Source organism: Oncorhynchus mykiss, chromosome 19 (assembly GCF_057628025.1).
Source record: "Oncorhynchus mykiss isolate SJ-2025 chromosome 19, ASM5762802v1, whole genome shotgun sequence".
NCBI classification, from domain to species: domain Eukaryota; kingdom Metazoa; phylum Chordata; class Actinopteri; order Salmoniformes; family Salmonidae; genus Oncorhynchus; species Oncorhynchus mykiss.
In genome coordinates, this window is record NC_143040.1 from 74,326,111 (window position 1) to 74,343,367 (window position 17,257).

The 17,257-nt window shown below is 45.3% G+C and overlaps 1 protein-coding gene across 1 annotated transcript in view; it reads left to right on the forward strand.

Annotated features, from left to right (window-relative positions):
• The window catches only part of LOC110498315 (uncharacterized), a 39,519-nt gene extending 23,458 nt beyond the window's left edge, over positions 1-16,061 (forward strand). The window contains exons 14-18 of the mRNA XM_090211729.1: positions 124-316; positions 4,712-4,786; positions 5,296-5,398; positions 9,751-9,854; positions 12,683-16,061. Coding sequence (XP_090067855.1) covers positions 124-316; positions 4,712-4,786; positions 5,296-5,398; positions 9,751-9,854; positions 12,683-12,800 — 593 coding nt within the window. The 3' untranslated portion in view covers positions 12,801-16,061. The remainder of the gene's footprint in view (positions 1-123; positions 317-4,711; positions 4,787-5,295; positions 5,399-9,750; positions 9,855-12,682) is intronic.
• Positions 16,062-17,257: the final 1,196 nt, after the last annotated feature.

The following is a 17,257-nucleotide window of genomic DNA, read 5'->3' on the forward strand; positions in this document are numbered from 1 at the left end:
TGTCACAACGGCACAAACAGATCTGTGACTCAGGCTACTGTTAATATCCTCCAATTCATAAAGACGTTTTGAATATGTGGTGTTATGACTTCTGTCTCTCTCTCTGTGTGTGTCTCCCCGTAGATGAATATGGTAGTAATGACTTTCCTGCGGCTGCCACCTCAGCAGAGGACAGTGCGACGTGGGAGGGAGTGGGACCCAGGCCTAAACCTCTCCTCCAAACCAGACCTAAACCCAGATCCACTACCCCAGGCCCTGAACCCAGATCCACTACCCCAGGCCCTGTACACCACGTTGCACCGGGAGGGAGCACAAGGTGAGATACAGTACCAGTCAAAAGTTTTAGAACACCTACTCATTCAAGGGTTCTAGAACACCTACTCATTCAAGGGTTCTAGAACACCTACTCATTCAAGGGTTCTAGAACACCTACTCATTCAAGGGCTTTTCTTTATTTTTTTACTATTTCCTAAATTATAGAATAATAGTGAAGACATCAAAACTATGAAAGAACACATATGGAATCATGTAGTAACCAAAAAAGTGTTAAATTAATCAAAATATATTTTTCAAAGTAGCCACCGTTTACCTTGATGGCAACTTTACACACTCTTGGCATTCTCTCAACCAGCTTTACGAGGTAGTCACCTGGAATGCATTTCAATTATCAGGTATGCCTTGTTAATTTGTGGATTTTTTTCCCTTAACCTCTCTAGGGTACGTAGGACGCTAGCTAGCGTCCCATCTGGCCAATATCCAGTGAGGTTGCAGAGCGCCAAATTCAGAAAACAAAACATGTTTTACATAGGTTTAAAGATGAACTTCTTGTTAAACCAACCACAGTGTCATATTTATAAAATGCTTTTCGGCGAAAGCATACCTAGCCCAGAACATAGCCCAGTTGACAAATTATTACAAACAGTAACCAGCAAAGCAGAAGTGTTACAAAACCTCAGAAATAGAGATAAAATTAATCCCTTACCTTTGATGATCTTCATATGGTGGCAATCAGAAGACATTCATTTACTTAATCCAAAAACCTAACCTATAAATGTTCCTTTTGTTCGATGAAGTCTCTTTATATCCAAAAACCTTTTGTTAGCGCGTTTTCTTCAGTAATCCACAGGCTCAAACTCAGTCAAAACAATCAGACAAAAAATCCAAATTGTATCCGTAAAGTTCATGGAAACATGTCTAATGATGTTTATATTCAATCCTCAGGTTGTTTTCTTTAGCCTACATGATCTATAATATTTCAACCGGACAATAACGTCGTCAATATAAAAGGTAAACAAGAAATTAACATGCGCCTGAAAAAGCTCTTCGACATGTTAGGGTCCACTCGTTCAGACTGGTCTTACTCCCTCATTTATAAGAATACAAGCCTGAAACGATTTCTAAAGACTGTTGACATCTAGTGGAAGGCATAGGAACTGCAAATGGAGTCCTAAGTCAATGGATACTGTAATGGCATTGAATAGAAAACTACAACCCCCCCCCCCTCCCCCGCCAAAAAAAACTACTTCCTGGATGGATTTTTCTCAGGTTTTCGCCTGCTAAATCAGTTCTGTTATACTCACAGACACCATTTTAACAGTTTTGGAAACTTTAGAGTGTTTTCTATCCAAATCTATATGTGCAAATATATATCAAATATATGCATATCATATCTTCTGGGCCCGAGTAGCAGGCCGTGTATTTTGGGCATGCTTTTCATCCAAAATTCCGAATGCTGCCCCCTACCCTAGAGAGGTTAATGCGTTTGAGCCAATCAGTTGTGTTGTGACAAGGTAGAGGTGGTATACAGAAGATAGTCCCATTTGGTAAAATACCAAGTCTGTATTATGGTAAGAACAGCTGAAATAAACAAAGAGAAATGACAGTCCATTACTTTAAGACATGAAGGTCATACCTAGAGGTATATTGATATACTATATTGATATATTGATATACTAAAAGCTCCAGTGTTTGATTATTACAACTACTCCTATAGAAATGGTAGTCTGTCAGGTACTCAGCAGGAAGGTCTGAATTTTCTCTAATATTAAAACAAGACCCAGATGGCAAATATAAAGACCCGGCCTATCTAAAAAACTGGAGGCACCTTACACTTCAATGTTGTGTTGCAAAAATACTAGCGACATGCATAGCACGACAACTACTAGAAATAATAGAACATCGTAAACATCATCTTCTGAAAATAGAGAAGATCCTGCAACCATGGAGAGGTAAATGCCTGTCTATTTATGGAAAAATGGTTCTGATTAACTCCTCAGTCATATCTCAGTTTTCTCACTTACTTATGGAGCTGATGATTCGTTTTTCTAATCATATGAGCAAAAAATATTTTTGCTTTATCTGGGACGCTGAAGCAGACAAAATAAAGCGTGTAGATTACTAAGAAAAGCTCGTCCATTGTTTAAAAATAGCCTTTTTGCCTTTGTGCAGATTGCCATGTCTCATTTTAGATTAATTGAAAATGAAACCTTTTTCAAAGTATCTCTCTTTATTACCAGCATTGCAGAGCTGGTTACAATTAGAATTTCATCCCCCTGAAAAGAGAGAACAAATATTATGGCTTAACTCAATGTGCTGGTTGATAAAATACCTGTGTTTATGGGAAAGATGTTTGAAAATGGTATTTTGATATTAAATTATTGTAAATTGGAATGGTGGAGTTGTCATTCGGGGAGTTTTGTGCTTTTCAGCTAAGATTATTATATAGAATTCTTGCCACCAACAAAATGTTGAATATTTGGGGCATAAAATCATCGAAGCTCTGCAGATTTTGTTGTGAGGATACAGAATCAATAGACCCAAGAGGGGCAACTCTTGGGGAAATGTGGGGGGTATCTTGGGAGGGTTGGTGGGAGATCTGTCGACGTGACCTTGAGCAGGGCGTTGGCCCAGGTTACTTCTGTGTGTCGCTCTGGAGACGTGACCTTGAACAGCACTGTTTGAATGGTTACTCTGGCGAGCCCTGTTTGAATGGTTACTCTGGCGAGCCCTGTTTGAATGGTTACTCTGGTGAGCCCTGTTTGAATGGTTACTCTGGCGAGCCCCGTTTGAATGGTTACTCTGGCGAGCCCCGTTTGAATGGTTACGCTGGCGAGCCCTGTTTGAATGGTTACGCTGGCGAGCCCTGTTTGAATGGTTACTCTGGTGAGCCCTGTTTGAATGGTTACTCTGGCGAGCCCCGTTTGAATGGTTACTCTGGCGAGCCCTGTTTGAATGGTTACTCTGGCGAGCCCTGTTTGAATGGTTACTCTCGCGAGCCCCGTTTGAATGGTTACTCTGGCGAGCCCTGTTTGAATGGTTACTCTCGCGAGCCCTGTTTGAATGGTTACTCTGGCGAGCCCTGTTTGAATGGTTACGCTGGCGAGCCCCGTTTGAATGGTTACTCTGGCGAGCCCCGTTTGAATGGTTACGCTGGCGAGCCCCGTTTGAATGGTTACGCTGGCGAGCCCCGTTTGAATGGTTACGCTGGCGAGCCCCGTTTGAATGGTTACGCTGGCGAGCCCCGTTTGAATGGTTACGCTGGCGAGCCCCGTTTGAATGGTTACGCTGGCGAGCCCCGTTTGAATCGTTACGCTGGCGAGCCCCGTTTGAATCGTTACGCTGTCGAGCCCTGTTTGAATGGTTACGCTGGCGAGCCCTGTTTGAATGGTTACGCTGGCGAGCCCCGTTTGAATCGTTACGCTGGCGAGCCCCGTTTGAATCGTTACTCTGTCGAGCCCTGTTTGAATGGTTACGCTGGCGAGCCCTGTTTGAATGGTTACTCTGGCGAGCCCCGTTTGAATGGTTACGCTGGCGAGCCCCGTTTGAATGGTTACGCTGGCGAGCCCCGTTTGAATGGTTACGCTGGCGAGCCCCGTTTGAATGGTTACGCTGGCGAGCCCCGTTTGAATCGTTACGCTGGCGAGCCCCGTTTGAATCGTTACTCTGTCGAGCCCCGTTTGAATGGTTACGCTGGCGAGCCCTGTTTGAATGGTTACGCTGGCGAGCCCCGTTTGAATCGTTACGCTGGCGAGCCCCGTTTGAATCGTTACTCTGTCGAGCCCTGTTTGAATGGTTACGCTGGCGAGCCCTGTTTGAATGGTTACGCTGGCGAGCCCTGTTTGAATGGTTACGCTGGCGAGCCCTGTTTGAATGGTTACGCTGGCGAGCCCTGTTTGAATCGTTACTCTGGCGAGCCCTGTTTGAATGGTTACGCTGGCGAGCCCTGTTTGAATGGTTACTCTGGCGAGCCCTGTTTGAATGGTTACGCTGGCGAGCCCTGTTTGAATGGTTACGCTGGCGAGCCCTGTTTGAATGGTTACGCTGGCGAGCCCTAGCATGGCTATCATACAGTAAGAGTCTAGGGCTGTCTGTTATAGCACACTGTTGTCAATATAATGTGTACTGTTGTTTTGTAGAATTGAGTCTGATAGCTGGGTACTGTTGATTTGTAGCTTTGAGTCTGATAGCTGGGTACTGTTGGTTTGTAGCATTGAGTCTGATAGCTGGGTACTGTTGGTTTGTAGCATTGAGTCTGATAGCTGGGTACTGTTGATTTGTAGCTTTGAGTCTGATAGCTGGGTACTGTTGATTTGTAGCTTTGAGTCTGATAGCTGGGTACTGTTGATTTGTAGCTTTGAGTCTGATAGCTGGGTACTGTTGGAATTACTTTTCATTGGACTTCCTGCCACTGAAGATGTTTCTCTCTCCACAGCAGTCTGTTTCCTGTATATGTTGGCTGTTTGGGGCCCAACACAACACAACCAATGCTACACAGCCTCTTCAGCAGGTAGGAACATCCTCCTCCTCTCCTGTCTCCACCCCCTCTCCTGTCTCCACCCCCTCTCCTGTCTCCTCCTCCTCTCCTCCTGTCCTCTCCTGTCTCCTCCTCCTGTCCTCTCCTGTCTCCACCACCTGTCCTGTCTCCACCACCTGTCCTGTCTCCACCACCTGTCCTGTCTCCACCACCTGTCCTGTCTCCACCACCTGTCCTGTCTCCACCACCTGTCCTGTCTCCTCCTCCTCTCCTGTCTCCTCCTCCTCTCCTGTCTCCACCTCCTGTCCTCTCCTGTCTCCACCTCCTGTCCTGTCCTGTCTCCACCTCCTCTCCTGTTCTTCTCCTGTTCCTCTTTCTTCCACCTCCTTCCCCTTCTCTAGCAGCACATAACCACCCTGTTCAGCTGAGGCAACACGTCTTGGCCCTGGATTCTATATATATATATATATATATATATACTGTAACATAAGACAGTACGATGACTAGAAGACTGTTAATGGGTTGTATTGTCTCTCTGTCAGTGCTGGGACGATCCACAGTATCAAAATCTTGCGCTCTTCCAACTGTGCATTTATCAACTACACCAACATGGACCACTGTGAAAGAGCCATCAGGACTCTAAATGTAAGTCTCTGCCTGTACCTCTCTGCCTGTACCTCTCTGCCTCTACCTCTCTGCCTGTACCTCTCTGCCTGTACCTCTCTGACTGTTCCTCTCTGACTGTTCCTCTCTGTCTGTACACTACACCACTTTTAAAATCGTAATAACAGGGTCACCCACTAAACGATGTGGTAGAGACTGGGTCACCCACTAAACGATGTGGTAGAGACTGGTCACCCACTAAACGATGTGGTAGAGACTGGGTCACCCACTAAACGATGATACTGGGTCACCCACTAAACGATGTGGTGGAGACTGGGTCACCCACTAAACGATGTGGTGGAGACTGGGTCACCCAGTAAACGATGTGGTGGAGACTGGGTCACCCAGTAAACGATGTGGTGGAGACTGGGTCACCCAGTAAACGATGTGGTGGAGACTGGGTCACCCACTAAACGATGTGGTGGAGACTGGGTCACCCAGTAAACGATGTGGTAGAGACTGGGTCACCCACTAAACGATGTGGTGGAGACTGGGTCACACCCTAATAAACGATGTGGTAGAGACTGGGTCACCCACTAAACAATGTGGTAGAGATTGGGTTTCCCACTAAACGATGTGGTGGAGACTGGGTCACCCACTAAACGATGTGGTAGAGACTGGTTCACCCACTAAACGATGTGGTGGAGACTGGGTCACCCACTAAACGATGTGGTGGAGACTGGGTCACCCACTAAACGATGTGGTGGAGACTGGGTCACCCACTAAACGATGTGGTGGAGACTGGGTCACCCACTAAACGATGTGGTGGAGACTGGGTCACCCACTAAACGATGAGACTGGGTCACCCACTAAACGATGTGGTGGAGACTGGGTCACCCACTAAACGATGTGGTGGAGACTGGGTCACCCACTAAACGATGAGACTGGGTTACCCACTAAACGATGTGGTAGAGACTGGGTCACCCACTAAACGATGAGACTGGGTCACCCACTAAACGATGAGACTGGTTCACCCACTAAACGATGAGACTGGGTCACCCACTAAACGATGTAGTAGAGACTGGTTCACCCACTAAACGATGTGGTGGAGACTGGGTCACCCACTAAACGATGTGGTGGAGACTGGGTCACCCACAAAACGATGAGACTGGTTCACCCACTAAACGATGAGACTGGTTCACCCACTAAACGATGAGACTGGGTCACCCACTAAACGATGTGGTGGAGACTGGGTCACCCACTAAACGATGTGGTAGAGACTGGGTCACCCACTAAACGATGTGGTGGAGACTGGGTCACCCACTAAATGATGTGGTGGAGACTGGGTCACCCACTAAACGATGTAGTAGAGACTGGGTCACCCACTAAACGATGTGGTGGAGACTGGGTCACCCACTAAACGATGTGGTGGAGACTGGGTCACCCACAAAACGATGAGACTGGTTCACCCACTAAACGATGAGACTGGTTCACCCACTAAACGATGAGACTGGGTCACCCACTAAACGATGTGGTGGAGACTGGGTCACCCACTAAACGATTTGGTAGAGACTGGGTCACCCACTAAACGATGTGGTGGAGACTGGGTCACCCAGTAAACGATGTGGTGGAGACTGGGTCACCCAATAAACAATGTAGTAGAGACTGGGTCACCCACTAAACGATGTGGTGGAGACTGGGTCACCCACTAAACGATGTGGTGGAGACTGGGTCACCCACTAAACGATGTGGTGGAGACTGGGTCACCCACTAAACGATGTGGTGGAGACTGGGTCACCCACTAAACGATGTGGTGGAGACTGGGTCACCCACTAAACGATGTGGTGGAGACTGGGTCACCCACTAAACGATGTGGTGGAGACTGGGTCACCCACTAAACGATGTGGTGGAGACTGGGTCACCCACCAAACGATGAGACTGGGTCACCCACTAAAGGATGTGGTGGAGACTGGGTCACCCACCAAACGATGAGACTGGGTCACCCACCAAACGATGAGACTGGGTCACCCACTAAACGATGTGGTAGAGACTGGGTCACCCACTAAACGATGTGGTGGAGACTTGGTCACCCACTAAACGATGTGGTAGAGACTGGGTCACCCACTAAACGATGATACTGGATTTTTCTCTGGCTATTGCTGTTCATCGTTCTCAAAATGTGTCGCTGCTCAGCTCCACCTTCAAGATCTTTGCAGATTTTATGCTGATAAAATCAAACCTGTTAGAAAATATCAGGACATCTGAGACTGCTCAAAGATGCCTTTTTCTGCCTGTTGCTACTGTCTGTTGCTGCCTGCTACTGTCTATTGCTGTACGCCTGTTGCTGCCTATTGCTGCCTGCTACTGCCTGTTGCTGTCGGTTACTGTCTGTTGCTGTCTGTTACTGTCTGCCTATGGCTGGACTCCTTTTACGGTCTGTTGCCGCTGTACGTCTGCCAGTGTCTGTTACTATCGGTCTGTCATATATATACTAGAGGTCGACCGAATATGATTTTTCAACGCCGATACCGATTATTGGAGGATCAAAAAAGCCGATACTGATTAATCGTCCGATGTTTCTTTAAAAAAAATATATATATTTATTTGTAATAATGACAATTACACCAATACTGAATGAACACTTATTTTAACTTAATATGATACATCAATAAAAATCTATTTAGCCTCAAATAAATAATGAAACATGTTCAATTTGGTTTAAATAATGCAAAAACAAAGTCTTGGAGAAGTAAAAGTGCAATATGTGCCATGTAAAAAAGCTAACGTTTCAGTTCCTTGCTCAGAACATGAGAACATATGAAAGTTGGTTGTTCCTTTTTAACATGTGACTTCAATATTCCAAGGTAAGAAGTTTTAGGTTGTAGTTATAGGAATTATAGGACTATTTCTCTCTCTACCATTTGTATTTCATAAACCTTTGACTATTGGATGTTCTTATAGGCACTATAGTATTGCCAGTGTAACAGTATAGCTTCCGTCCACCTCCTCGCCCCTACCTGGTCTCGAACCAGGAACACATCGACAACAGCCACACTCGAAGCAGCGTTACCCATCGCTCCACAAAAGCCGCGGCCCTTGCAGAGCAAGGGGAATAACTACTCCAAGTCTCAGAGCGAGTGACGTTTGAAACTCTATTAGCGCACACCCAGCTAACTAGCTAGCCATTTCACATTGGTTACACCAGCCATTAGGCTGATAGGCTTGAAGTCATAAACAGCGCTGGGCTTGCGAAGAGCTGCTGGCAAAATGCACAAAAGTGCTGTTTGAATGAATGCTTACGAGCCTGCTGCTGCCTACCACCGCTCAGTCAGACTGCTCTATCAAATTATAGACTTAATTATAACATAATAACACACAGAAATACGAGCCTTAGGTCATTAATATGGTTGAATCCGGAAACTATCATCTCGAAAACAAGACGTTTATTCTTTCAGTGAAATACGGAACCGTTCCGTATTTTATCTAACGGGTGGCATCCATCAGTCTAAATATTCCTTTTACATTGTACAACCTTCAATGTTATGTCATAATTACGTACAATTCTGGCAAGTTAGGCAGCCCAAACTGTTGCATATACACTGACTCTGCATGTAATGAACGCAAGAGAAATGACACATTCACCTGGTTAATATTGCCTGCTAACCTGGATTTCTTTTAGCTAAATATGCAGGTTTAAAAAGATATACTTCTGTGTATTGATTTTAAGAAAGGCATTGAGGTTTATGGTTAGGTACAGTCGTCCAACGATTGTGCTTTTTTCGCAAATGCGCTTTTGTTAAATCATCCCCCAGCGTTGCATCGATTATATGCAACGCAGGACACGCTAGATAAACGAGTAATATCATCAACCCTGTGTAGTTATAACTAGTGATTTATGATTGATTGTTTTTTATAAGATAAGTTTAATGCTAGCTAGCAACTTACCTTGGCTTCTACTGCATTCGCGTAACAGGCAGGCTCCTCGGAGTGCAATGAGAGGCAGGTCATTATTGCGTTGGCTTAGTTAACTGTAAGGTTGCAAGATTGGATCCTCCGAGCCGACAAGGTGAAAATCTGTCGTTCGGCCCCTGAACAAGGCAGTTAACCCACCGTTCCTAGGCCGTCATTGAAAATAAGAATGTGTTCTTAACTGACTTGCCTAGTTAAATAAAGGTATAACAAAAATTAATCGGCGCCCAAAAATGCCGATTTCCGATTTGTTATGAAAACTTGAAATCGGCCATTCTGATTAATCGGTCGACCTCTAATATATATATTGTTCTCTGTCATATATCAGCCTGTCAACACTAGATTTTCAGAGATAGAACTTGGTTCTATCAGCCTGCACTGAGTCTCCAGCTGTTTAAAGTCTGTCTCTGTGTCTTGTCTGTCAGGGTGAGATGTTGAACGGAGTGATGCTGGCTGTCCGTCACCCCGATAGAGTGATGCAGAAGAAACTGGGCTTGTCCCAATTAGCTTTCACCCTCACCAACGCACCGTGAGTAGAAAACACACACCCAGCCTCTTGTTGTCGTGACGTGTCTATCATTCATGTGATGACGGCTATTTTATCACATCAACTAACTATGTTTAGTTATTACGGGATTAAATGAATCATGTAACAATTAACTCATTAGTAACTTGGGGCACCACGGATAAAGTTTGTTTAATGAGTTACCGTTTCCCGAATGAACTCCAAGAATATATCAGAATATATCATTATCATACCAGTCATCTATTAATCAATATTACCTCATATCAGTCTCATTCTGAACGTGGCAAAATTATTGGATATCTGCACGAACCCTAGTCTAAATGATGATTCAGCGATACACAAATTGGCTTAAATACATAAACACACACGTTGAATTGATTACTAACATAATGCAATGAAAAGTCCCTAGTGGACTAACCCGATATGATGGCTTGTTACACAATGGTAAGATAAAGAGAGAGGGAGAGACAAAGTGGGCTGGTACATACATGTGGAAGCTATGCTCATGAAAAATTAATAGTTTGCACATGAACGACCGCTCATTCGAAAAGAAATGCCACATATATTTACACTTCTTTGCCGTTGTCATCTCTCTGTTGAAACCACTTGTCCGTCTCTGGAGAGTAGGTCGACATAAGTCTCTGGTTGCCCACTAGAGTTCACAATGTCCTCAGTTGTAGTAGGCTTCTTTGTCTCTTGAGTTCGTTAGACTGGATTCGTCAGTGGTACGCACTCGGTGGTTCTCAGCCGAGTTTACTAGACTAAAGTACTTAGACAGCTGCAGACAGAATGTTCCGATGTAGTCTATCTTCTTCACTCAAGAGTTTTGAGTCTTACCATTTTCTGTTCTGGTAGTTTTAAACCATTTCAATATGTAGCCACTGCTCCACACGGTCCTGGTGTAAATATCGTTAGCAGTCCTTTTATGCACTCTTTAAAAAGGGGGCGTTCCATCCTTTTGGCAGAATGTCTGTGTTCACGTGGGTGTGGTTACTGACAGGGTAAAACTGTATATGATAACAATTATCTCATTCTAGAAGGCTAAATTCACATTCTTTTAGCGTAGTTTCATATTTAATCATATAAGTTTTACAACATTTCGATGTTATGACATCACAGCATGCTAAATGATATGACATAATTATTGTTTCCATCCCCACCAACCATTTCCCACATTCTTTATGTTAGAAATATTGTTTCATTATCCACTTTTGGATGTTGGAGTTTTGGCGCCGCGTTCTCTTCTCTACACACACACACATCAGATTCCTTTGTTCCGCAGGTCCAGAGAGAGTTTACGACCGGTCGTTAGTCATAAGACCCCCCCCTCCTTCCTCTCTGGTGGGGGGGGTTCTCTGTTTGATCCTCAACCAGGAAGGAAAGTCGTGACTGTATTTATATTGTGGAGGCCTAGCAGCAGTCCCAGTTCTGACGCCTCAGCTTCTTCCCCGGAGAGTAATCTCTCTGCAATAATGGTCAGACATGGCGCGTAAATGTCAAGTGAGAGCTTTTCTGAGAAAACTTCTGACAACATTCCCCAGGACAACCTGGGAGGGGGAGGGTGATTGGCATCCGACGCGGTCAGAGCTCCGAAATCTGATTCACATAGAGAGACTCATACAAAGTCTGAACTCATCATGAGGGGCCACAGTTGTGCAGACCCCACCACATTTGGAGTGGAGAGATTATTATTTTATTTGTAGAGTTCATTTCTACACATTTTACCATGGGGTGGAGAGAAGATTCAGCATTTTACCATGGGGTGGAGAGAAGATTCAGCATTTTACCATGGGGTGGAGAGAAGATTCAGCATTTTACCATGGGGTGGAGAGAAGATTCAGCATTTTACCATGGGGTGGAGAGAAGATTCAGCATTTTACCATGGGGTGGAGAGAAGATTCAGCATTTTACCATGGGGTGTAGAGAAGATTCAGCATTTTACCATGGGGTGGAGAGAAGATTCAGCATTTTACCATGGGGTGGAGAGAAGATTCAGCATTTTACCATGGGGTGGAGAGAAGATTCAGCATTTTACCATGGGGTGGAGAGAAGATTCAGCATTTTACCATGGGGTGGAGAGAAGATTCAGCATTTTACCATGGGGTGGAGAGAAGATTCAGCATTTTACCATGGGGTGGAGAGAAGATTCAGCATTTTACCATGGGGTGGAGAGAAGATTCAGCATTTTACCATGGTGTGTAGAGAAGATTCAGCATTTTACCATGTGGTGGAGAGAAGATTCAGCATTTTACCATGGGGTGGAGAGAAGATTCAGCATTTTACCATGGGGTGGAGAGAAGATTCAGCATTTTACCATGGGGTGGAGAGAAGATTCAGCATTTTACCATGGGGTGGAGAGAAGATTCAGCATTTTACCATGGGGTGGAGAGAAGATTCAGCATTTTACCATGGGGTGGAGAGAAGATTCAGCATTTTACCAAATGTCATGCAGTTCTATACATTTTGACTTTAGAGGAAATGTTTGCAGTTTTTAGTGATGTGACTATCAAAATCAATGAGGGCCCTCCGGTCGGTAGTTCGACCATGCTTAGATAGCCGGCTAGGCTAATTTACCAATCTGAAACCATGTTAGCTGACATGGCTAATTGACTGATTGTCAGTGACTGACATAACAAGAGGAACTGCTGATGCACAACGACATTTCAAAATTGCACCTTGTGTGTTTTACTATTCTAACGGACCCCCCCCCCCCCCCCGCCTGAGTTTCTGAAAACCCAATGTTTATTTATAAAGCCTTTTTTACATCGGCAGCTGTCTCTAGGTAACATTTCAGTCTGTGTATTCTGAAAGCTCTTGTCCGTGTGTTACAGAGAGAAGAGTCAGGAGTGTTACTTCTGGAGAACCACAGGCTGTGTCCGACACAATACCTGCATCTTCAGACACGTGCCACAACACAAGGGCATCGACAGGGACAAGGTCAACAAGTGAACAGCAGACAACCATACACCAATAACCTGGTCCTGGAAGCTGGATCAATGAGGTTTCCCCTCCCAGGCTTACCTTTCAAAAATGATTTTTTTATTTTTATTAAAAAGTTATATAAGTAGACTTAAAATTCGTTAAGCTATAATTGACTCAACCAATAAACAAATATATATTATTTTTTTTATCAACTAGAAAATGTAGTTAAATATGTCGCTGTTGTTTTTCAAAGTTAGCTAGCTAATTTGCTAATCCTGTTTTTTGGAATGGACCGCTGGGACAGAATCACAGCTTCTACTGACGTGTTCCCTGTACTGACATGTTCCCTGGACTGACATGTTCCCTGGACTGACATGTTCCCTGGACTGACATGTTCCCTGTACTGACATGTTCCCTGGACTGACATGTTCCCTGGACTGACATGTTCCCTGGGCTGACATGTTCCCTGGACTGACATGTTCCCTGGACTGACATGTTCCCTGTACTGACATGTTCCCTGGACTGACATGTTCCCTGGACTGACATGTTCCCTGGGCTGACATGTTCCCTGGGCTGACATGTTCCCTGGACTGACATGTTCCCTGGACTGACATGTTCACTGGACTGACATGTTCCCTGTACTGACATGTTCCCTGTACTGACATGTTCCCTGTACTGACATGTTCCCTGGACTGACATGTTCCCTGGACTGACATGTTCCCTGGACTGCTATGTTCTCATTCACTTTATATTGGAGAAAGGCTTGATATAGTGATTGCCTGTTGCCTGTATGGATGTTATTGTCAAACGACATGACATAAGTCCTCATCAGGGCCACACAGGGAGTTATGTAGATTCATTATGGAAGATGGAGAAGTTTGTTTTTCTTATTATTTTTTTTCCACAAGCTAGATTTCCATCCAGTTGGTGACAAAAACAAAACACGCATTTTCCTACCGGAGATGTGTTTCCATCAAATTGACTAGTTGTAGATAACGGGCTGTGTTTCCATCAAATTGACTAGTTGTAGATAACGGGCTGTGTTTCCATCAAATTGACTAGTTGTAGATAACGGGCTGTGTTTCCATCAAATTGACTAGTTGTAGATAACGGGCTGTGTTTCCATCAAATTGACTAGTTGTAGATAACGGGCTGTGTTTCCATCAAATTGACTAGTTGTAGATAACTGGCTGTGCGTGATTACATAGTGAACACAAAAAACTTTTTTGCGATTTGACGGGAGTTTTTTTTTTCATAAAAGTTTTGGTTATAAAGCGTGTACCCCCTCTGGTATTGATACGTTCTAGCCAACAGCTGGCAGTGTGCAGATACAGGGCCGCTGGCTGGAGCGCACCTATAGACCTATAGCCTAGCCAACAGCTGGCAGTGTGCAGATACAGGGCCGCTGGCTGGAGCGCACCTATAGACCTATAGCCTAGCTAACAGCTGGCAGTGTGCAGATACAGGGCCGCTGGCTGGAGCGCACCTATAGACCTATAGCCTAGCTAACAGCTGGCAGTGTGCAGATACAGGGCCGCTGGCTGGAGCGCACCTATAGACCTATAGCCTAGCCAACAGCTGGCAGTGTGCAGATACAGGGCCGCTGGCTGGAGCGCACCTATAGACCTATAGCCTAGCCAACAGCTGGCAGTGTGCAGATACAGGGCCGCTGGCTGGAGCGCACCTATAGACCTATAGCCTAGCCAACAGCTGGCAGTGTGCAGATACAGGGCCGCTGGCTGGAGCGCACCTATAGACCTATAGCCTAGCTAACAGCTGGCAGTGTGCAGATACAGGGCCGCTGGCTGGAGCGCACCTATAGACCTATAGCCTAGCCAACAGCTGGCAGTGTGCAGATACAGGGCCGCTGGCTGGAGCGCACCTATAGACCTATAGCCTAGCCAACAGCTGGCAGTGTGCAGATACAGGGCCGCTGGCTGGAGCGCACCTATAGACCTATAGCCTAGCCAACAGCTGGCAGTGTGCAGATACAGGGCCGCTGGCTGGAGCGCACCTATAGACCTATAGCCTAGCCAACAGCTGGCAGTGTGCAGATACAGGGCCGCTGGCTGGAGCGCACCTATAGACCTATAGCCTAGCCAACAGCTGGCAGTGTGCAGATACAGGGCCGCTGGCTGGAGCGCACCTATAGACCTATAGCCTAGCCAACAGCTGGCAGTGTGCAGATACAGGGCCGCTGGCTGGAGCGCACCTATAGACCTATAGCCTAGCCAACAGCTGGCAGTGTGCAGATACAGGGCCGCTGGCTGGAGCGCACCTATAGACCTATAGCCTACATGTTATTATTATGGACAAAAGAGAATCATTGTATTTGTCAAACAGCAGTTAAGCATAGATCTTCATGTCAGCAGATTAAGACCCTCAATATTTATTGGAAAGAAGCATCAAGCTCATCACCGTGGACTTTCACCACCCTGGAGTTCATAACGTATGTTATTACTTTCATAAACTGTACGGGTTCCCATTGAGTCGTAGTGGGAGGACCACACAACTGTGACTCCAAGTTAACTTAGAAATGATGGTTATTATATCAATATTTGCTTCATAAATTCTGGCTGGTTTCATGTTTCGTCGACATTTGGAAAGTTTACCGAAAAATGTTTGTTAGCATCAGACCTGTTGTGACTGTTTTGTTTTTGTTTTTTTAGAAAAGACGTGTACTTTACACTCGTGAAAAGATTGGATGGAAACAAATATGGTTGAATCAACAGGTTTCCTTGATGTAGTGTTATCAGGAATGGTCTCCTTCTGTTTGTCATTACTTCAACGTGTTGAAGAGTATGAGAGGAGCGTTGTTAAATTGTGTTTGGTGTTTATAGTGTCCGTTTTCACATCAAAGTGGCACCACTTTTTACTGTAAAGACTTTATTTTGTGACTTAAAGAAGTGTATTAATGTATAATCAAGAGAATACGCCGAAGGTAGAACTGGGTGAGCGATGGGAACACCACTAAACTAGCTGAAAGCCATAACACACAGTGATTTAGACCAGGTATGTCTTGTTTTTCATTTTTCTGTTGACACTGTCATTTCAGTACTGCTATTGTCCACCAGGTGGCAATGTTTAGCGGTTTAACCTCGGTCTCCTGTTCTACCATGGCTGCCTGCAAAATAGGTTTTCTGAACACTTTAATTTGCTATCTGTTGACCTGACTTTACCTGCTTTGATCTGAATGGCATGAGGTCATTACTTGACCTGTTTCTGTGTTTCAAATCTTTTGGTTACAGGCACATTCCATGAATCATTAAAATGATCTTTCAGATTATACTTTCAGATGAATTTTGTGTGTGGTGTTTTAATTAGTGGTGTAATATCACACTGACATGTAAGAAATATACATTTCAGTTCAGACCTCTCATGTCTGATTACTCAGTCACGACTAATCCTCTCCTCTTCTTAAACACGGTTCCCTGGTTAGAGTAGATATAGTATATGTAGATATCAGCTCACAGATTTCCTCAGCTGTAATGCCGCAGGTTCTGTGTTACTGTAAGGTGGCGGGGTTCTGTGTTACTGTGTGGGGGGGGGTTCTGTGTTACTGTGTGGGGGGGGTTCTGTGTTACTGTGTGGGGGGGGTTCTGTGTTACTGTAAGGTGGCGGGGTTCTGTGTTACTGTGTGGGGGGGGGTTCTGTGTTACTGTGTGGGGGGGGTTCTGTGTTACTGTGTGTGGGGGGTTCTGTGTTACTGTAAGGTGGCGGGGTTCTGTGTTACTGTGTGGGGGGGGGGGGGGTTCTGTGTTATTGGGTGGGGGGTTATGTGTTATTGTAAGGTGGGGGGTTCTGTTATGAAATATTAATATTAGTGGGTATGATTGACAGAAGACAAGACCTCCTCCCAACTGAAATAGGTGTCTATAGTGTCTCTTTAGTGTGTCTATAGTGTCAAATCAAATTTTATTTGGTGTGTGTGTGTGTGAGCTGCCATAGGTCACAGCCATAGACTGGTGGCGAGTTGAAAGGTCGCAGGTTAATACCTGGGGCAAATTCAAGACTGCGTTCCTCTGGTCATTTCTCTCTGAAGACTGAGGGGACAGGGCGAAGAGGCTTCAAGGCCAAAAAGAGAGCATCCAAGACTTTGCTTGCCAGTGCAGAGTTCTGTGTACGTTCTGGAAGCCTGGTCCCGCTGAAAAAGGAAATGGTCAATCTCATACTTGGAAATTGTAACCCGAAATAGTCCAGCAGTCTCAGAAGGGCAGCCCACACAGTTGATGAGCTGGTGCGGCTTGGGACCCTCATATAAGCTGACTTGTCAAGCAGGCCAGACCACCCACTAGAACTGGGTAAATGGCGTCTCAGGCAGGCCAGACCACCCACTAGAACTGCGTGAATGCCGTCTCAGGCAGGCCAGACCACCCACTAGAACTGCGTGAATGCCGTCTCAGGCAGGCCAGACCACCCACTTGAACTGGGTGAATGTCGTCTCAGGCAGAGAGCAGTTAAAGCCAGAGGTCCAGCAAGGACCA